The 22,126-nt window shown below is 42.0% G+C and overlaps 1 protein-coding gene across 3 annotated transcripts in view; it reads left to right on the forward strand.

The window, feature by feature from the left end:
- The window catches only part of LOC133024033 (intersectin-2-like), a 37,818-nt gene extending 17,186 nt beyond the window's left edge, over nt 1-20,632 (forward strand). For 2 of the 3 annotated variants that reach the window (XM_061090978.1, XM_061090979.1), the window contains exons 8-38: nt 427-569; nt 894-957; nt 1,937-2,074; nt 2,226-2,332; nt 2,417-2,679; nt 2,762-2,911; nt 2,999-3,139; nt 3,242-3,329; nt 3,422-3,561; nt 6,072-6,211; nt 6,363-6,843; nt 6,981-7,150; nt 7,256-7,316; nt 8,335-8,561; nt 8,654-8,694; nt 8,790-8,956; nt 9,173-9,203; nt 9,283-9,428; nt 10,788-10,884; nt 11,800-11,991; nt 15,582-15,703; nt 15,819-15,925; nt 16,417-16,600; nt 16,717-16,815; nt 16,912-17,079; nt 17,874-18,086; nt 18,294-18,415; nt 18,511-18,593; nt 19,190-19,273; nt 19,364-19,537; nt 19,855-20,632. In XM_061090978.1, the coding sequence (XP_060946961.1) occupies nt 427-569; nt 894-957; nt 1,937-2,074; nt 2,226-2,332; nt 2,417-2,679; nt 2,762-2,911; nt 2,999-3,139; nt 3,242-3,329; nt 3,422-3,561; nt 6,072-6,211; nt 6,363-6,843; nt 6,981-7,150; nt 7,256-7,316; nt 8,335-8,561; nt 8,654-8,694; nt 8,790-8,956; nt 9,173-9,203; nt 9,283-9,428; nt 10,788-10,884; nt 11,800-11,991; nt 15,582-15,703; nt 15,819-15,925; nt 16,417-16,600; nt 16,717-16,815; nt 16,912-17,079; nt 17,874-18,086; nt 18,294-18,415; nt 18,511-18,593; nt 19,190-19,273; nt 19,364-19,537; nt 19,855-20,006 (4,495 nt within the window). In that variant the 3' untranslated portion in view covers nt 20,007-20,632. The remainder of the gene's footprint in view (nt 1-426; nt 570-893; nt 958-1,936; nt 2,075-2,225; nt 2,333-2,416; nt 2,680-2,761; nt 2,912-2,998; nt 3,140-3,241; nt 3,330-3,421; nt 3,562-6,071; nt 6,212-6,362; nt 6,844-6,980; nt 7,151-7,255; nt 7,317-8,334; nt 8,562-8,653; nt 8,695-8,789; nt 8,957-9,172; nt 9,204-9,282; nt 9,429-10,787; nt 10,885-11,799; nt 11,992-15,581; nt 15,704-15,818; nt 15,926-16,416; nt 16,601-16,716; nt 16,816-16,911; nt 17,080-17,873; nt 18,087-18,293; nt 18,416-18,510; nt 18,594-19,189; nt 19,274-19,363; nt 19,538-19,854) is intronic. The other variant, XM_061090980.1, reaches the window with a different exon arrangement.
- The last annotated feature ends 1,494 nt before the right edge of the window (nt 20,633-22,126 follow it).

Below are 22,126 nucleotides of genomic sequence, written 5' to 3' on the forward strand. Positions count from 1 at the left end.
GAGGATCCCCCTCTCCGTCTCCCATTGTCCCCATGAAACCGCTTCTTTTATTTCAGAGGAGTTTGACAAGTTCCCACCCGGCCATAAAGACACATGCTTGAGACGCCTACTTCTCAAATGAACACCATCGACCTAATCTGTCCTCCTGCTATTCTTTGCAGAGGCATTGTTTATAATACAAACAGAATGGTTGATTAGGATTGCCTGAGAGTACAGCCCTGTCTTGTTTCAGAGAGTCATGTGGTTGTTGCACTGCCGTCCTCTACAGCTAATTAAGAGACGAGAAATAACACCGGGGAGTCTCGGAGCAATTAGCGGTTCTAAGTTGAGGCTTGAGAAAGGCACTGCTGACCACATGATGTTATACTGACGTTTCCTTTCACATGATATTCAGGCATATTGACCGGTTCTTTTCTTCGTTCATAGTTCAAATTCTTCCTCCACAACGTCGCTGGCCAGCAACTCTCCGAAGACGGGCGCGGGCGACTGGGCCGTCCCTCAGGCGTCCAGACTGAAGTACCGTCAACAGTTCAACACGCTAGACCAGCTCATGAGTGGCTACTTGTCAGGTGCTTCTCACACACACACACACACACACACACACACACACACACACACACACACACACACACACACACACACACACACACACACACACACACACACACACACACACACGCACTCGTGGCTGCTTGGCTGCTTGGCTGCTTCTGGGTGGTTTTGTTTGAGTTTGACTGAACACACTCTGAGCCAGTTTCACTTCACACAAACTCTCACGCGCTCTTGTGATTGCTCTTAACTCCACTTGACCACACACCAGACAAACACATCCACATCGGTTGGTTTGGGAAATTCACTCTGCTGCTGTTTCAAATGTAATTTTTTCTTTTCAGGACCGCAGGTTAGAAATGCATTGATGGCCTCAAACCTGACCCAGACTCAGTTAGCTACCATCTGGTGAGTATAAGGTGTTATATTTATAATCCAATGCATCCAAAGGCTACAGCTCATATGCACAATTACATGACATCAAAACTATGCAGATTTTTTGTGTTCTTCACATTATTGCCATGATTTGTGTCTCTATCTTGCGACAGAGCTCTATATTGAAGAGAAAAAAGAAATTCTGAGTACGATAATAGGGTCATAATTTAATGAGGAAAAGGTTATAACAATAATAATAATAATGAAAAAAACATTCTGGAAATAAGTAGCAAGGAGAACCCATGTTCGCTAGAGTTTCACTCCAATCTTGGACCAATCTCATTGTTTCATGAGAAACTACCAAACACCTTTGAATAGTATATAGATGTTACCAATTATAACCTTGCTGTCAACCACTACCAAACATTTGCGCCTCCACAAAAAAGACAATTTTCTTTAAATCCATGTGGTGCTTTCTTCAGAATAAACAGTTTCTTGCTCAAAGTCCTGATCCTTATTATGATGTGTTCTTGATGATCCAAATATTCATTTCATATTAAGTTATACTAATTTACAAGATGCTCCACGTATCTTATTGTAACGGTGGCATCAGAATGATCTGTTATTCCCTTAGTAAAATTACACATAATTAATGTGTGGTAAAAGAGTTGTTTGATGACACATCACTGATTTTTAGTCTCTGTAAACGCATCTGCTTTGTTTTCAGCCACAGCAGGCAGCTGTTTTCAGCTAAAAGCTATAATAAACCCACTGTAGACGCAGTTAGCAGCTAGTAAACGTAGCCATAACGTTGCTCTGTGTGTACTGGAAGTGTAAATAAGCAACCTTTTGCAAACCTTTTCCCCATAACTAAACTGTGATAAGTTGCCAGTATTTACTGGTTTCTAAAAACGAATGGTGCTTCTATAGAATCTTTGTATTTACCTAAAAACTATGCAGATATATCAGTATTATTGTTTACTATGTGACTCTGTTTGTGATGTAAACATAGGACCCTGGCAGACGTGGATAAGGACGGTCAGCTACGAGCTGATGAGTTCATTCTGGCCATGCACCTGGTGGACATGGCTAAAACTGGCCGACCTCTGCCACTCACACTTCCTCAAGACTTGGTTCCTCCGTCTCTCAGGTAACACACACACACGCACGCACGCACGCACGCACGCACGCACGCACGCACGCACGCACGCACGCACACACACACACACACACACACACACGTTGACATATTACTGGTTTTATCATAAACGACCACATATATCCCCTTTTTCTTGTTTCAGAGGAGTCAAGTCCAGTGATCTTGTTAATGGAACAGGGCCCTACATAGTAGCTCCCTGTTTAATCGACACGACAGAAATGGAACCTTCACCGAAAACCAAGAGCAATGGTATGGCATGCTCTGCTCACTTATTACATCTTTGAGCCTGTCATCTCGCCCTGTATTAGACATCTCTCTTCCTCCCCTTCTTAGTGTCCTTCGAGGACAAGCTGAAGGAGAACTTTGCACGAGGCAGTGCCGAGCTGGAGAAACGACGACTGGCTCTGTTGGAGGAGCAGAAGAAAGAGAGGGAGCGGAGGGATAGAGAGGAGAAGGAGGCTCAGGAGAGGAGAGAGAGGGAGGCCAGGGAGCAGGAGAACCGGAGGAGGTTGGAGGAGGAGAGGCGGTTGGAGAGGCAGAGAGAGATGGAGAGACAGAGGGAGGAGGAGAGGCTGAGGGAGCTGGAGAGGAAGGAGGTGAGTGATAGAGGCAGCATCACAGGAGATACTTAGTAGCTAGATTGTCAAATGTGTTGACTATGTTTCTTAACACTTTAAGGCGGCAAAGCAGGAGATGGAGCGCCAGCAGAGGGAGGAGTGGGAGCGAGGGAAGAAGGAGGAGCTGGGACGGAGGAAAGAAGGCGAGCAGGAAGAAATCTCGCAACTCAGGGCCAAAAAGAGAAATCTAGAGCTGGAGCTGGAGGCTGTGGTAAGACTTTATTCACACACACGCGTGCACATTTAGGAACAGCCCTAATTACGGTATGGAAACCCAGTGGTATCATCTGGTCTCCAGGGCAACAAGCACAAGCTGATCTCGGACCGTCTCCGTGACGCTAAGAGCAAGAGGCTTATTCAGAAGGCAGAGGTGGACCTCATCAATCAGAAGAGGGATGAACGCATCACAGAGATCAACACGCTGCAGCTGCAGTTTGAGGTCAAACTAAATGCTTTTTGATTCATTTCTGTCACACTTATACCATCAAATTATTCCGTACATGATTAAATTGAGATTTTGCATATTGGTATGGGGCCACAGGACTGGCAGATGAAGCTGTCGCAGCTCGTCCCCGAACAACAGAGGCTGACTGAGAAGCTGCGAAACATCAACCTGAACAAAATCTCATGTGGGTAACAAATGTGCGCTTATTCAAGACATGTTATTATATTGGTCACTGAATTCTGTGAGTTGTCTCTGACCTGTGTCCTTGGCTTGTAGCTGGGTCTTTGACCTCTGTGACCTCAAACGTGACGGAGAAAGGCGTGAACTGCCGGAGTCTGAAGGACCAGCTGGACACGCTGGAGAGGGAGACCACAGACAAACTGTCCCAGATGGATCAGTACAACAAGGAGCTTAAGGTCAGTGATCTGCACAGATCGATACAGGATGTGGAGAATGATGATTAAAAACTGAAACATAAACCAAAAGGCTTCTGGGCCCAAAATCTTGTCCCTCACTTACATATTCTGCATATTCACATTGAGCATCTGTATATAGAGATTAAGATGTGACTAGTCAGCTCTATTTAAAGGAGCACATAATAGGTATATTCACTTATACAGGCACCATTTTACCATGTCACCTGTTTTTTTTTTAACAATCAGTTTATTGAATTTTTTACATAATTGACAAACAAACAATACTGTTCCATCAATAACAATTACAGATGTAATTTAAACATACCACAGAACAGATACCAACCCCCCATCCCCCTCCCTCCGGCACCTAGCCCCAACAGTTGAAAAAGTAAAAAAATAAAGAATTGAAAAGAATAGATGACATAAAACATAATAATAATAACAATAACAATATAATAGTAATACTAAAAATAAATGAATGAATAAATAAATAGATACATATGATCAATACTAAAAAAATAAAAAATAAAAAAAATAATTAAGAAGAATAAAAAAAAGAAAAGAAACACAAGTTCAGCAAGACAGTACTTAGCTCACAGCGATCCACATGTCAACTGTTTGAGAGATTTCGATTGGTTTCTTAAATTTCCATACAGAAAGAAAATCAAGATGCACATTCTTGAAACTTGCTCTGGTTGTGAATCCATCACTGTTAACGTCAAGTTCACAATAAATCAGGAAATTTAGAAATTAGTTTCCAGCTCATACAGTGAACTCAAAAGTGGTACTTAGTAGAGCACATATCTCTACCAAGGATCAGCACTTAAAGCTGCACAAAATTACAAGCATAGATATCATTTCCCTTAAATATGCCTTATTTCCCCTCAAGATCCATAAATCATTACCAGAAACGTTGGTGAACATGTCATAAAACACTCTGTTAAAGAAAGTGATAAAAGAAATCCTGGAATCCACCCCCCCCCCTTGTCTGGATCTGTGCCAAAATTGAATGGATTCTTTCTTGGCCCATTTCCCATCTTCCTAGCCAGAAATCTTCTCTGCTGTTATGGGAATAAACAATGGAAACAAATTGCTGCCTAAAATTCCCCAAAATATCTTAATTATAAATATTCCGCATTCTTTTTTATATAGTCAGCAAAAACTATTTATTATTTACTCTTATTTATTTAAAAATGTATTAATCATAAAAAGTATTCAACAGGCTTCAAGAGTTTTATTTTTTATTTCTCTCTGCTTCCGTGCAGGCTTTATTGAAATAAAACAAAATGAGGGAGTTTTAAAGTGCTGCTATGAAATCTTGTTCAACTGGTCACAGTAAATCTAAAGTTCTACCCCTCAGGCAAAGAAAACATTGTTCCCTACACAATAACGCACACACACACACACACACACACACACACACACACACACACACACACACACGGTGCCAGAGATCCTTATGATTCAGTACCTGCGAAGAACGATGTCACACCCTCTTCACAATCTATCACCAATCTGAAACTAATAATTGAAGCATCAATAAATCCTCTCTTTCTCTATTGCTCTCTCTAGATGTTATATTTCCTGACTTCCCTTTCAAGCTTTTAACCCCTTTCTTTCTCTCTTTCTTTTCCTCTGCTTCCCTTTCTCTGGATGTTTTTTTTCTTATTTTTCAACCTTCTCCTCTCTGCTCGTGCACTCGTACGCCCCGTTTCCCTCCCTGCACCATCACGCCGTGTTCTTCTCTCATAGCTTGGGGATATGGATGACTGTGTCCTGCGGGGCCTTCTGTCTCTGCTGGCCTGCCTTAACCAGCTCTTCCTTCTCATCAAGGTTATCCCTCTTCTTCCTCTCTCTCTGACTCTCTCTCCCTCTCTCCCTCTCTATCTCACCTCCCATTGTGTAATAATTTTCTCCACCCCTCCCTCTTTCTCCTTTTTTCCACCTCACCTCTTGTTTTCCCTTTAGCCGCAATCTTCCAGTCTTTCCTTTTCATCCTCTGATGATTTGATCCTTCCCTTCATCCTTGCTTTTTTTGACTCTGAATTAAACAGACATCTGCTTTTGGTCCCACATCTTCTTTTTTTTATTGTCGTTTCCTGCTTGGGATTTGTTCTTCTGTGTAAACAGGATGCAATCTGAGGGTAAAACACGCACAAACACTGTTAGAAAATAGAAATACATGTTCTCAGCTTAATATGTACATCTAAATGCATGTTTCTGTGATTTGCTCCCTCCTTTTATACATCAGTTTTGCATGTGTGGAATGTATTTGTGTTGTTGCATCAAACCACAAAGTGTTTGTAGAGATGAGCGGCTTCACAGCTACGCCAGTATTTTCTATAGATTGAATAATAATACCATATTCAGTACTGTACATCCTCTTCAGATAGCTGCTTTGTGGTTGTAGCAGAATTAAAGCAGCTGTACAGTTCTTGTGATTGTTCTGCTAGTTGATGCTTGAGTCTTTATTTCTCTCTGATGCATTGGATGTTTCTTGGCTGCATCAGGAGCTGAGGGAGAAGCAGGTGAGGCAGCAGGCCCTCCTGGACGACCTGCACCGAGTCAAAGAGGAGAAGCTGAGGGAGCTGCAGAGGCGCAGGGAGGAGGAGAGAGAGAGGAGGATTAGGGAAGAAGAGGAGGCGGCCAGGTGAGTGTGAATGTGACTGTTACTGTGTGTTTACCTGTGTATGGTGCATTCAGCAGATGACAGATAACAGTCTGCAGATTTTTCTAGTGAGCTTCTTGTGTTTTTTATGTTATGGAAGGTTTAAATAATAATTTGAAATCACTTTCCACAGACGGGCAAAGCTAGAGGAGGAGCGGAGAGAGCAGGAGCAGAGGGAGCAGGAGAAAAGGGAGAAGGAGAGGCGGGAGAAAGAAGAGGAGGAGGCTCGGCAGAGGAGGCTCCTGGAGGAGCAGAGGGCCAGGCAGAGGGAGGAGGAGGAGAGGGAGGCGCAGATTCGCCTGCGAACAGCCCAGGAGAAAGCACAAGAGGAGGAGAGGAGAAGGCGAGTGGAGGAGGAGGAAGAGAAGAGGAAAAAGGAGGAGGAAGAGAGAGGGAAAAGAGAGGAGGAAGAGAAGAGGGAAAAGGAGGAGGAGGAAGAAGATCAAAAGCGGAAAGAGGAGGTAGAGAGGAGGAGGAAAGAGGATGAGGAGAGAGGACAGCAGTCGACGTCGGTGGGTCAGGGAACAATCAAGCCGACCCCGTACAGAGCCCTGTACTCGTTTGTCGCCCGCAACAAAGATGAGCTGAGCGTCGACGCAGACGGTCTCATAGAGGTATGACACACACACACACACACACACACAGTGAGGGGGCTGTTGCCATCTAAATCCATAACTTGTTACTGCTATATTAATAGTGATTTCCCCCCGGTCACTGCAGTACTGTGATTGTATTTTTCTTCATGATGCAGGTGGATGAGAAGACTGTCGGCGAGCCGGGATGGTTATGCGGGAGTTACCACGGAAACAGGGGCTGGTTCCCCCAGAGTTATGCAGAGAAATGTCCCACGGCCTCCGGCACTGAGACGGTTCCCTCTTCGGCTGGAAAAAAGTCCTGTCCACCGCCACCACTTAACAAAAGGTAACTTGTAGGAAGAACCGCCCTTTTTTTCTACTACTTATTTTTATGTTCTTATTCTTCTCTTTTCTCCTTCTCTAATGCTTTTTTCCCCTCTGCTTTACCCAGAATCCCAGCTGTGGAGGCGACAGGTGACACCACTGCTCCTGTCCAATCAGATGCTTCACAGGTAAGAATGAAAATGCTGTTTTCATTGCGTCTGAATTAGTTCCCTAAAAAACAAATGCTTTTAATGGAAAATCCATGCGATTGAATCCATAGACTGATAAAGCTAGCGTGGTTGAAACATTATCGTAACATCCCGTCGTGAAATGCCCTCGACCAATCAAGAGTCAGTCTCAGCTGTCAATCATGATGTTTTTATAGCATCAAATTACTAATTAAAACCAGATATACTGAAAAAGAACACTTGAGCATATATCAGTTAAGAAATAAGTAAAATGACAGAAAGCATCTCTCACAAAAATGTAACTGACATGTACTTTGACTTTTTTCTGTGATTCCTCCCACTAACATGGAGGAGGCAGGGTTAATGACCTAAACTGCAGCCAATGATTTGCGACACTTTTGTCATCGATTTTACATCTGCAGCTGGATAATGACCAATAAAAGCATGAGAATCTACTTCTCAGTTCAAAAGTTGGTTTCAGCTATTTTGGGAGAATGTATTCCTGACCATAGCTGGGTTTCCTGTGGGTGTAGCGATGCCTTCGTAGAATATCTGGGCTATGAACGGTCTTAGGCGGCCAAGGAACTAGGTCTGGCTAGGTTACACACACACACACACACACACACAAACACACACACACACACGTACACACACACACACACACGTACACACCCACTGCTGCTTATACACCCGCATGGCTGTATATTTATAGCCATTCTCTGTTGGGAGTTTGTGTGTCTCTCTGCAGGTCACACAGACATTTACAGATCTCCAGCTCCCCATAGATATTCATCAGTGTTAGTAGGTCTGGCATTTGTAGGTTATGTCTCATGGTCTGAAAGAGTCAGATCAAGTTATAACCATGAACTGCGATATGTTGAATTTATATTTTAGAATATAGGACTAGATGGTGAATATCCCTTGTACATGTACATGTATGTGTATATGTAGATGGAATTAATTTCCATCTGAATTGTATAAACAAACTGTTCAGTTGTAACTCCCCCTCCCTCCTCAGTCCTCTGTCTCTCTGCTGGCTCGTGCCCTCTCGTCGTGGTCGGCCACTTCCGAAACTCACCTCAGCCTCTTCGCCGGCGAAGCCATCACTGCGCTGCTGAGCTTCTCCCAGGGCGACGTCATCGGCGTGCTGCAGCAGAGGGACCAGTGGTGGCTGGGACAGCTCAATGGGACACAGGGATGGTTCCCCAGTAGCTATGTCACTCTGGAGACGGGTGGCATTACGGAGTAAGAACACACACCTGCAGACACACACATATCTTGAATGTAAAAATATTAGATGAATGTCATTCCTGACTATGTGTTCTTCCCTTTTGTAGTGTGGATGGATTTGACACATCCGACTCTGTTCATCTGGAAGGTAGGTAAAGTTAATCAATAAAAAGTCACTAGTCAGTAATTCGATTTAAAAACTCTCAGTGACGTGTGGCTCTTCTCGTATTTAATCCCACCTAGAGTACGTGGCCTTGTACACGTATGAGAGCCCAGAGATGGGGGACCTAACGTTTGTTGAGGGGGACGTTGTCATGGTGACAGAGAGGGAAGGAGAGTGGTGGCGAGGATGCATCGGGGACCAGACCGGGGTGTTTCCCTCCAACTACGTCAGACCTGTTGAGCCGGAGGTGAGTCACCAACACGGTTTCTATGGTTGACCTATATTTGGAACTTTCCTAATGATTATAATAGAATAAATAATCATGGTGTCCGGATCTGTTTGATTATCGTATATTTAATAGATGTGCAAATATTAGGCAGCTAGTTGACCTTCAGAACTTTAATGATTTCTTTAAAAGTTTTGTTAAAACAACATTTACTTTACCACCTCTTTACTAATTTAGTCAAGACCTGGAGCTACGGCCAAGAAACCTGGTGAGTACGAGCAAGTGCGTCACACTTAACACTGGTTCCCTGTTGCTCTGTTGACATTTTCTTGATCTACGTTCATCAGCGCCTCTGTCTGCTCGGTTGACAGAGATTGCCCAGGCGGTCACCACCACCGCCACACCCACGATACATCAGCTGCATCTGTCTCCAGGGCAACTGATCGTGGTTCTGGCAAAGAACTCCACTGGCTGGTGGCTTGGGGAACTGCAGGTCAGTCACTGGAGCCTTGCTAGGGCTCTATGATAATTAAGATGATTTAAAAAAGCAAGAATTATGTAAGTTGCTGTAACTTTATCATTGCAATAGTAAGGTTTTTGCTGCATATATCCACTGTGTGTCTGTCAGACAGTAGTTAAATCTTCAGATTAGTTAGAGTAGTTACATTTTCAGATGGAAATATTAAAATATCCACATTCTAGGATCTTTCTCTTTTGAGGAAACCGAGAACATGTGATTGTAACATCCTGAATTATGTGAGAACATTACCTTTGTTCTGCGAAATTGCAATTGAACTTTTTTTACACCACAATATTTCTCAGTTGATAAAGAAAATAATCTCTAGATGAATTGATAATAGTATATAATGGCTTATTGGAGCCCTAGTCGGTTGTTTACCTGTTTCTGTGTAATGTTCCAGGGATTCTTCAGGTTTCAACAAGGTCAATTTAGGACTTAAATTTAATATAAGACCTATATCCAGTATGGCAGATATGATGGATTATCATTACTTAAACATCACCATGACTGAAGATAAAGTAATGTAGCCAAATAGAGAATAAACATTGAGAACGCCATGTTATGACTCGAACCACAGGCAGAGACAGTGGGTGTCCATAGTCTTTCCCCAAGCCAAAACGAGTTCACTGAGATACATTGTTGACCAGGGTGTTTGTACACGATCAGTTATCAGGCCCATGTTTGTTTTGCTTGTAGTTTCATTACAGCGTGCTGATATCTGTATTGTTGAGGAAGATCTACAACACACAGAGACATTACAAACTACACATTCTGCCAAAAATGTCCATGTGGTAGAAATAAAGTATAAGGATGTCAGTGAAGTTAATTTGACCATTAACCTAACCATGAATTTAATCACAGGCTTGTCTGGACATCTACTGTACAGCAGTGAGTGTTCAGTGCTGAGCCTGCATCCGTAGCTCTGGTTCTGCAGCTCCACATACAGTAATGAGACAGTTGGGTCAAGTTAGCAGCAAGAGGTGAATGCTGTTATTCAGTGAGACCACAGCTTTGTCGAACTGTACAATGACCTCAGCAGTGAATATGTTTGGCTAAATTGCCTGGTGAAGGCAGGATGAGACATCGAACAGTATCTTTTGGTCATTACACAGACTTGAGGCTAAGCTTTGGCTGGATTTACGAAGGCTGTGAACAAGAACTTCTGCCGACGATCCGTCGCAGTTTAACAGTTCCGCCTGAGTTACTTGCGCTGCTTAGATTTTGGAGTTTCAGCGCCGCGCCCCGACAAAATCAATTCATGTCTGGAGTTGGAATTCAGAAGTGAAGCAGCGGGAGATCGATTTCCTCTCACCAGCTTTTTCTCCCCTGTAGGCTCGGGGTAAGAAGCGGCAGAGAGGCTGGTTTCATTCCTCTCACGTCAAGCTGCTGGGTCCCACCAGCACCAAGCCCTCCCCCTCCCCTCTGCCAGGTGAGGGCTGACACTCTCTATACATAGATATTTAGCACAATGCATGTTTCCATAATTGTTCTACTGGGATTGCTGTTTTATTGTAATTCATGACCAAAATCCATAATCATTTCAGGTTCTTGTAAATAACTGAATAGAACTCTGTCAAGCACATAACTCCACCAAGGCCCAACAGTCCCTTTAAACTCAATCAAGCTGCACCGTTGTGCACACACTCATAGATATCAGTCCTCTCAATGTGCCGGATTTGGGTTTTTTTCATCAAGATTCCATGAATTCTGAATATTTAAGAAAGTCTAAATAGATTTCTGGATTCAACCTTTTGTCCAGATGTATGCCAAAATGTATTTGGTTCTTTCTTGGCCCGTGTCTGATCCTTTTGAAATCCATTCTGTGGTTTTTTGCAAAACCAACCGACTAATAAATAAATGGAAAGAGCGAAACCATAACCTCCGTGGCGGTTGAAATAATACAGTGCGTGGATTGACCTGGCAACCTGGCTAATATCTGTGTTTTCAATTCTGTGTCTCTCATTTGAAATGTGAATTCATGCATGAAATAAGTGTGGAGCAAATGCCACTAAATCACTGTTATTCCATGTAGATGTGATTAACCTTTGGAATGAGTTAACCATTAAATGCCCTCCAGTTTTGCAGAATTGCTGGCGTAGTACATTGATTTGCTTTGCTCATATCCAACTAGTTTAGCATAATTTTTTCCATTATAATCTTTTACAAAGCTACTATAAATTTGTATTTTTGAGAACACACTGAATTGTCCTGTTGATCACTTCTTACAGCACAAACTATTTAATATATTAACATATTTGTGTAGAACCCCGTTGCCCCTTAAAAGAGCTGATTGAAAAAATACAGTTTCTTTAATAACACACCTTTTGTGCCGCTGATCCCTCAGTCTGCCAAGTCATCGCCATGTACGACTACGCCGCTGCCAGTCGGGACGAGCTGAGCTTCTCCAAGGGTCAGCTGATCAGCATCCTGGACAAGACCAACCCTGACTGGTGGAAGGCAGAAGTCAACGGGGTCACAGGCCTGTTGCCCACCAATTATGTCAAGATGACGACAGAGTCGGACCCCAGTCAGCAATGTGAGTAAACCTGACCGGGTTTCTTAAACATCTACTTGATAAATTTATTCTCAGACGGACAATGTTGTTCTGTCATAACAGTTGAGAGAAAATCAATAGTTCACACATCCAGTTTGAATCATTGTGGGAGTGCTGCTGGTGGGGAGGAATAAGAATGTGGGAGGTTGAGGAAACACGTTTCTCAGCGATAGAAACAAACCTCCCTCTAGATTCTGTAAAATCTCATTGGTTTGAATTGGCTCACTCCAGGTTCGCTAGATTCCTCATCCATGTCAGAGCATGGAGAGAGTGAGGGTAAGTTTTCTAAGGACTTGTGGTGTCTGTCAGTCAATGGGGCATCACTGGTGAACATAAACCCATCGCACTTAAAAGGCTCAATCCCCTACATTTTGTTAGTATGATACTTCAATCTCGCATCTTGTTGAATGAACAAGAATAAAGTTGAATAGATGTTAATTTTTTCTTCCATGAATGGATCAGGCCTTTTAAGTTTCCATAAATTAACTGCACAATAACAAACGAATCATTTCAAGGAATAGTTTGACTTTTTGTTTTGATGTTGGGAACCACAGAGAGTTAGATATGAAGATGCTACTCCCAAGGCTGTGTATTACATATGAAGCTAACAGGGCCAAGTACAGCTAGCTGGCCATTAGCATAGCAGGAGGAAAACGTTAGCCTGGCTATTTTCAAAGTTGTGAAGTAAAATAAAGTACAATGAATCATACATTATTTTTTGAAACTTTAATAATAATGAGCTAAAATGAACTAAAATGCTAGCTGTTTTACCTTGTTTCCAGTCCTGATGCTAGGTTAGCCGCCTTCTAAGTGCTTCCCTAGCAGCTTATTTAGAAAAAATACAACATGATACAAATAGATCAATCTTCTCTTCTAACTCTCAGCGAGAAAGTGAAACGTATTCCTCAAAATGACAAACTATTCCTTTTAAATGCGTGTTTACAACTAATCACTGGGTGAAGAAAATGGAACAAACATTGATAAGCTTCAAATCAAAGCGGTTAAATGAAACATCTCTCTTCCCTGATCAGTCGTATTTTTTAAGATTAAAGTTTAATTTGAACTGGAATGTAGGATCACTGCACTGTTGGGATGGGTGTGATGCCTCTCGAGGATATATCCTCTGCTCACTGCTCTGGAATTTATTAATAAAAGAGCCCGTTTTGAAGCAGGAAGTGTGAAATGATATTCGTAGCTTGCATGTTCTTACAGCAGCGGGTCTCTGTTAACAAGCGTTAACTCACTGGACGTTTAATTAGCGTGAATTTGTCCGAGCTACAGACGCGAAGCCCTAATGAAACCTAATGAACACGTCCTGACTCATACAAGAAATTACCCTCACGCTCCGGCTGACGTGACTCGCAATAACATTTGCATTCCCAGAAAATGCATTATTAATGCACCTGCATGTAAGAGTCTGGCATTAATATTAAAACTATATTAATGTCTGCTGTCTCTCCGTCTCTCCTTCATCTCACTCACCCCCCCCCCCCCCTCCCACTTCTCCACCTCATTTCTCTTTTTTTGTTTTTTTCCCCTTTCCTCCGTAGGACAGTAATGCCGGCTTTCCTCTCGTCTTCTCCTCCTTTTCCTCTTCTTCCCACTCGTCTTCCTCCTCCCTTCTGTCTGAGCCAATCCGAATTGCCCTGTCGCAACAGGAGGCCCGGCCGCCGGCAAGAACAGCCCAGCTCTGCGCTTTCCATCCTTACTCCTTTAGGACTGTGATCCTCTGCGCTCCTTTGTTTTTTTTTGTTTTTTTAATTTAAATTTCTCCCTCTGTCCTTTCCCTATTAAGAGGCATTAATTTCTCCTCCCGATCCCCCTCGCTCTCTCCTGGCCCGTTGTTTCCATAGATGCTTCTTTAATTAACCAATGAACTAACCAATGGAGCGAGGCAGAGGCAGCTAGACACGAGTTATAAAAGCTTTTGTCCCTGTTATATGAAAAGCATAGAACGTGTAGTTAGAATGGAAATATGAATTGTAGAAGTTTAGTTACAAATTACTATTTAAAAACTATGTATATGGAATCAGACTGAAGTCGTTTAGTTTTTCTAAATTAAATTATGAATGAGTATGATAAAGAGTTTTATAACAGGGTGGCTCAGTCTTGCACTAACAACATTGAAACCTTGCTCTAAATGGACCAATGTGAAGACTCACTGCTGCTTAAATCACCAGTAACCTTGATTGCTACATGCTAACACATTGCTTGAATTAAAAACTGATTGTGTTACTGTCGCTTCTTTTACACGATTTAATCGATTTATTATTAATGCTTCCAAGTATTTAAAACGGAGACTCATCCTGTACGGAACTGTGATGCCACCAGCAAAAAACACAAACAGATATTAGCATAACATACGACGGAGTATGAGGGACATATTGGAGGGAAAAGAGTCTGAGATTTTTTGAATAAAATCATGATATGACAAGAACGCACCTTTTTCAAGGCAGCCAATTTATTATGAAATAGTCGGTAAACACAGGTGTTACTATTCCCATTGATTAAGGCTCTATCAAAATAGGGCACAACCAAATTAATTTGATTAGTAACACCTGTGTTTACGGACTAATTCATGACAAATGGCTGCCGTGAAAAAGGCACAATAGTATGAGAGGAAAGTCGTAATATTATGAAAACATAGTCATAATATTATGAGAGTAAATTCGTAATATCACGAAAAATAGGTGTTTAGGCTTTGTGTCCTTTTGGAGGGTGAACATCGTAGGACCAGCTGTCATATGCGACTGCAGGGCTATAGACGGTTACATCTGCGTGATATTCAAGAGGGTTTTGTCATTTTTCAAGAAACTTTGAGATTGGTAAAAGATTTTAAAACTAGAAGGAATGGAAGTCCAGCGAGCGTGGGTTCTCCATGCTATTTCTTTCCTTTATCATTTGTTTCTCTTTCTGTCTCTAACTTTGACTTTGTTCTCGTAATATTGTGACTTGATTGTCTTAATATTCTGACTTTATTCTCGAAATCCCCCCCCCCCCAAAAAAATCTTTTAACATGGCCCTCACACTGTGTCACACATAGCGTAACAACTGTTGTTCGTAGATTCAGAGAAAATGACTCCAGGCTGCTGACTTGTTTGTCTCACATCGTTACAACTATTTGCCAAGTTTGAACCTCAAAGACTTGAACTACCGACTGAGTCTTCCACTGCCTGTCACCGAAGCATTAGCTACTTTATTCATTCACACCTATGCAATCATTCAGAGTGAAAGGAGCTTCATTTATCTGTGATACAGACTCATTGTTAGCAGGGTTGTCAGCGTTACCATTGCCCGGGATGTTCCTTTTAACTTCATGTACTGCGACAACAACGTGCCTCACACTTGTCTGTACATTAAATGTAAATAAAACACCATAAAACTGATAATAAAAGAAGATTTTAACATGTTGATGCATGTAGTGTTTTTTGTGTTGTCTCGCAACTGACGGCAAAGCGTTTGTGCGTGTGTTTGCGTGGCACATGCTGCTGGTTTGGGCATGTATGCATGTCTGCATGTGTGTGTCTGTTTGCACGGGCATGTGTGTGTGTGTGTGTGTGTGTGCACTTCAGGGTGTGCGGACCTGATGACGCTGGACACCATGACCCCTCAGGAGAGGAAGAGACAGGGCTACGTCCACGAGCTCATCCAGACGGAGGAGACTTATGTGGAGGACCTAGAGCTGGTACTAGAGGTACGATCAAAGTTCAGGGATATTAAGATATTGTAAGAATTTCTCTGGAATTTGAAGGACTGATGTTTCTGTTCCTTTCTGTCTCTTCCTGTTATTGTGCGTTGATGTATCTCAGGTTTTCTACAAGCCCATGTCTGAGTCAGGCCGTCTAACAGAAGCTGAGATGGCTGTGATCTTTGTAAACTGGAGGGAGCTGATTATGTGTAACACCAAATTTCTGAAGTAGGACCCCCCCCCCACCACCACCACCACCACACACACACACACTGAATAAAGGAATGAATTTACTGTTTGATCAATTCAGATAATTTTGGAAAGTTCAGCCTAAATTCACAAAAGCCTTTCTTCAGACAAGATCTCATGAAATCAGAAATGTCATCAACATCTAAATTCTCTAGACAATTTCCCTGCTGTATTCTCACTCAGACGTGTCTGGAGCAACTGACTCACATCTCCATTTGATTTCAAATGAAAGTCTACAATTCAGTGAATGTCTAAAAGTAGCAAATCACACACAACAGTCTTTGTCTCTGTAAATCAAAGCAACAAAATGTAACACTTTAGATTGAGTCCATTTGCACAAGGCCGGCGTCTCTGTGGGTTTGATATTTTTTCGTTAGGTTGACTTTATTCGTCTGTCTCTGAACAAATGGATGAAGATGTTACAAGAATCCTCTCTTTGTGTAACATCATCATCTTCATCTGTGTCTCAGGGCCCTGCGGGTCAGGAAAATGACCGGAGGAGAGAACATGCCGGTGGAGCTCATAGGAGACCTGCTGGAATCGGAGCTCGCTCACATGCAGCCGTACATCCGCTTCTGCTCCTGCCAGCTCAACGCCGCCGCCCTGCTGCAGAGCAGGACCTACAACCAGCCCGACTTTAAAAACTTTCTCAAGGTAATAATTCATGGATCGTGCGGAACTGACATTTAAAAAAAAGTGACATACAAAAAGGGCACACCTGGCTTTGTGTAAATCTTCATCTCTCTGACTGTTTGCCTCCTCCTGAGCAGAAGATCGCCACTAACTACCGCTGCAAAGGAATGCCGCTGTCAAGCTTCCTCCTCAAGCCCATGCAGAGGATCACACGCTATCCCCTGATCATCAAGAATGTACGTGCTGCATGCTCTTTATGTGTCCATTTACAAAAATCCACACCCACCACTTTTTTCTCCGATACTCAGTGCTTCCACATCTCTCTTGTTCAGATCCTGGAGCACACCCCAGAGGACCACGTCGACTGCGGGCCCCTGAGACAAGCTCTGGAGCGAGCTGAGGAGCTGTGCTCTCAGGTCAACGAGGGCGTCAGGGAGAAGGAGAACTCGGACAGGCTGGAGTGGATCCAGAGCCACGTCCAGTGTGAGGGTCCAATAGAGGTAAACACACCTAGAGATGACACACGCAGCACGAACCATGGGATTTGCAGGTTATGTTATCACTAGAGCTGTCAATTTAACGCGTTATTAACGGCGTTAACGCAAACCCATTTTAACACCGTCAATTTTTTTAACGCGAGTTAAAGCAGAGCTGCAGCTGCAGCTTCAGTATCTCTGTTCGGATCCAGTCTGACCTGCTCTCGTTTTTGTTTTAATATTTCGCCAACTAAAATATATATTTTTAAGCTATTGTAGCGTCCCCGCTTCCACAGGACACGGAACTTCTTCCCCGTTCCACCCAGACCCCTTCACTGACCCTCAGACATCAGAACGCTCCTTCAACACAGTGTTTTACTGAACATACGTCAAAACCAAACATAAACATGTACTATAGGCACTAGAGGCTGAGTCCTTGTTAACCTGAAATGTGCACTTCATAATTTTATTTTGTACCGCCCTGTTTGGCAATGTTGTTTTTCAATAAAATAAAACATTTGCATAAAGCAAGCCAATCCACTTTTCCATGTTGATAAGAGCATTAAAACGAAAAAAAAATGATGGAAAAAAAATAAATGAAGGGACATTTAGTATAGATAAAAATTTGCGATTCATTGCGATTAATCGCGAGTTAACTATGACATAAATGCGATTAATCGCGATTAAATATTTTAATCGTTTGACAGCACTAGTTATCACTGCTGTATAGCATAGTTCAGTCGATCATACTTTACTGTACCGGTTTCCTGTCCTCCATCTCTCCTCCTCATGCTTTACTGTCTCGCCGTCTCTTGCAGCACTTGGCGTTCAACTCGCTAACTAACTGCCTCGGGCCTCGCAAGCTGCTCCACAGCGGCCGCTTGTGCAAAACCAAGAGCAGCAGGGAGCTGTGGGCTTTCCTCTTCAGTGATTTCCTCCTCCTCACACACAGCGCCAAACCCTTCTCTTCCTCGGGATCAGACAAGCTATTCAGCCCCAAGACCAACATACAGCTGAAGATGTACAAAACAGTAAGTGAGAGGCAAGGCGATTTCCTCACACATGGGAATATGATATGTAAAACCACATGGTGTTTAAGCAGTTCTTGTTTTTTTGATTATTTACAGGAAACCTCTGCTTGTAGCAAATTGAAATGTTCTATAATCCATGTTATCCATATAATTGTTTTCTTCTTGTGGGCATTTGGCCATTCATCATCTGTTTATTTTCTTCTCCAGCCACTATTTCTGAATGAGGTTTTGGTGAAAACCCCCCCCGACCCGTCCAGCGATGAGCCACTCTTCCATGTGTCGCACATCGATCGAGTCCACGCGCTCAAAACTGAGACCTTGAACGAGAGGTACACGTGGACATGAGACATCTGCACAAATCTCAACAAAGACCTAATGATTTCGTCTGAAATATTCACAGGTTTACTGATATTTGTTTTCGTAGAGCGACATGGGTCCAGAAAATCAAAGCAGCATCTGAACATTTCATAGAAACCGAGAAGAAAAAGAGAGAGAAGGCTTACCAAGGTAAACACAGAAACTGTTTCATCTAATCTCACCAAAGAAATAAAAGTTCAGTCCAAATCTTATATTTCAGTTTCTAAAAACAAAATACCTCATGACATAAAACTGTGTGATACAACTAATTTCACTACTTATGAATAAAGGAGGCATTGTAAGAATTAAAGTGTAATCTGATTTAAATATCCAATATATTGTGGATAATCTTCACCGTAGCGACATTGCATCCACTCTATAAAAGTACAATGATACTTTTTGTTTTTTAAATAAAGACATCCTAAATAAAAAGCCTAATTTGAATGTTTTGTATGTTTAACTTTTTTTAATCGTATGTTATGATATAAAGTAAACTCGAAGACAATATCAGCTTTTCTCATAATAACCTGAAAGATCCATGTATTAGTTATTTTATATATAGATGTCTCTACCTATTCAACTGTGAAAAGTAACCATTTGTATTTGTGTGATTATGTTTTCTGAATAATTCCTTTAAATTAAGGCTAAAATATAAATATGAGGTGAGGTGAGTCATTTTCCTACAGTCCCTTACCACACCCGTTGAGTGTTGTTGGTTTAGATATAATGACTCTGTTTGTTTTTAGCACGTTCCCTGAAGAGCAGCGGTATCGGACGACTGCTGGTGACTGTCACCGAAGCTCAAGAGCTCAAGGCCTGTAAACCCAACGGTGAGCTCCGGGGATGGGACACAAGAATACAGTACGTGTCGTTTAAGTAATGACTAATTCATCTTAAACACTCTCATCCTCTCGGTGCAGGTAAGAGTAATCCGTACTGTGAGCTGACCATGGGGGCTCAGTGCTACACGTCCCGGCCCGTCAGCGACACTCTGAACCCGAAGTGGAACTTCAACTGCCAGTTCTTCATCAACGACCTCTACCAGGACGTCCTGTGTATCACCGTGTTCGAGAAAGACCAGTTCTCCCCTGATGGTCAGTGGAGAAAACACACACACAGAATAGATGAGAGGGCTTTTTGTTTAAATTTTGCGGCCAGTACAGAATGAAGGATGTTTGAAAGAAGAATGACTGGTTGTTTGCCAGGATCTGAATGCTTTTGATTTGTTAGAGCACATTTTCTATTAAGCATCAGATGTCATCCTATGTTTTGTGTTTGCTACTGTCTGGTTTTTCATGTTCTTTTTGCATTGAGCGTGATTTAGATATTCAAAACCCTCGAAGTGGTCTGTTAAATTTATGTTAAAATCAAATTTTTTGATTTTCACTAAATGGCCGTTTTCTGCTTCCAGATTTCCTGGGTCGGACAGAAGTTCCCGTAGCGACTATAAAGAAGGAGATGGAGAGCAAAGGTGCTGCGAACCGACGCCTGCTGCTACACGAAGTCCCAACCGGAGAAGTTTGGGTCAAACTAGACTTGCAGCTTTACGAGCCGAGCAAATGAGGACAACGTACAGCTGAACACTCGCTCGAGAACAGACTCTCATTTTAAAGTGATGATCAGGAGACATTTTCTATATGAAGATACAGTTAAAGAGCCTAAAAGTGCCTGTTTTGTAGCAGTGACCACCACTACCTTGTTTTGGTCTGAGCCACCAGGACCCACTGAACCTGCGTCAAACAGACAGGCGAATGAAAACTTTTCCTAAATTAAAAAATGAAAAAAGGGAGATGTGTCATCAGAGGTAGTGATTTATTGTGGTAAAGGGAATTCTTACTACAAACAAATCTGCAGAAAACGCGATTTTAACTTGAATTTTCGTTAGTTGGTAAACTACTTAGACAGAAATGCCTTAAAATATAGGCAGGATGTTTCCCTACATGGTTCAGAAATAGTGATATTTTTGTATCATATCCAGATTTGTATACAATACCATTTCACTTTTAATGAAGGGATACAGCCTGAATGTGTGTTCACATGCCCTGTTATTATTACAAAAGGCCACATACACACATTTCGATGTTGCACACTACTGTAGAATATAATTTCAGAGGTTACCTCATGGTGTAAGGATGTACGCCATTAAATCCTAAATAAAATGGCAGGAATAAAATAAATAATTATCTGTTGTGGCTGTTGCACATTCTTGATTTCCTGGTTAAACTCTGAAGTAGTTCATGCTAAAGAATTAAGGTGAAGATTGGTGATTTAACTTATATGTAGCTGAGGCCTCAAGCAGCTGTTAACCTGCTGGTTGTTTGCCACATCCACACGCAGAAAACCAGCAGCTGCTCCGACCACACCTTCCATCCCGTGTGGGAGTCGCACTGATGTGGTGGTTTCGAATCAAGCCTGCATGAGAGACATTTGCATAACGTTCCTTCTCTCTTACCTTCTCTCCCTCACTTCTTACTGCTGTGATTCTAAAGTACCACACCGTTGATTCACATCCTCCAGTGTGACAGAAAACATGGTGATTTATTAATGATTAAATTCTTTAAATGTTGTACCTGCTGGCGAGAGTTCTCCTGGATACAGAGCCGGGATAATTGGGGGGAAGCCTGTAGAGATGTGTTGGCCTGAGGCGTCACAGACTCACTGATCACTCTGATCCTCCACTTGTCTCCTCCTGTACTTACTTCCTGAGATGGAACAGGATTCTGTATATAATTATGTATCTTTGAAAAGAACATGGGATCCTTTTATAGACTATTAAGTTCTATGTAGATGCATATACTGTACTGACCATAGGTGGAAGATTTCTACCATTGAGCTAAAATGCTCAAATTAATAATACAGAAGAGGAGAGGAATCATAAGGTATTGCATTACTTGCGACTACAATATATATTGAATATATTTAGAGTAAATTTTATTTAATTATGACCAGAGCCTGACCCATATATTATTAACATAATAAACAGTGCAGAAAATATGTAATATAAATAATGATAATATCATTAAAAAAAATCATAATAGAAGTTATGGTTAACCTTTAAAATATTTCTTTGCCATAATGGTTTGAAAACATCTTAGGAATTTGTTTTTGTTTATATCTGTGGATAGATCGGTATTGGAAATCTTTTACTCCCTAATAACAATATACCAATCTTACTAATGTGATCAGAAACTATGTAAAAACATGCTGTAGTTACTGTCTGCACTGCATGGTTGAATTTATTAACAATATCATGCAGTTAGTTTGAAATGACAGCAATGACAGGATTCTAACTAAATATAGTTTTATGACAGGTAATGTTTCCAGTTGTGAATACCACAGTGCACGGAAACATAAACTGCAAAGACCCATCTAGATTGATAACTCCTAGAAATCCCTGCTTCAGTTTACAGAAGGACAGGAAACCAGACCCATCAGCGAGCTCATGTTTATTCTCTTGGTGAATCGGTCTGTTGATGCCAGCTACAGACACAATCCCGTAGGTGGGGGACAGACCAGACACAAACATGTGGAAGTGGTAACAGAGTCCAGAACAACAGCCACTGACGGATCGTGTCACTACCTGGAAACATGAACTCCTTCTTACTGTTACACAAACATACACTGAATATGGTGGTGGACATGTGAGAGCAGCATGGAGCTTAAGTATGACAGATATCTGCATG

The sequence above is a fragment of the Limanda limanda genome, chromosome 18 (assembly GCF_963576545.1).
Source record: "Limanda limanda chromosome 18, fLimLim1.1, whole genome shotgun sequence".
Taxonomy (NCBI): Eukaryota; Metazoa; Chordata; class Actinopteri; order Pleuronectiformes; family Pleuronectidae; genus Limanda; species Limanda limanda.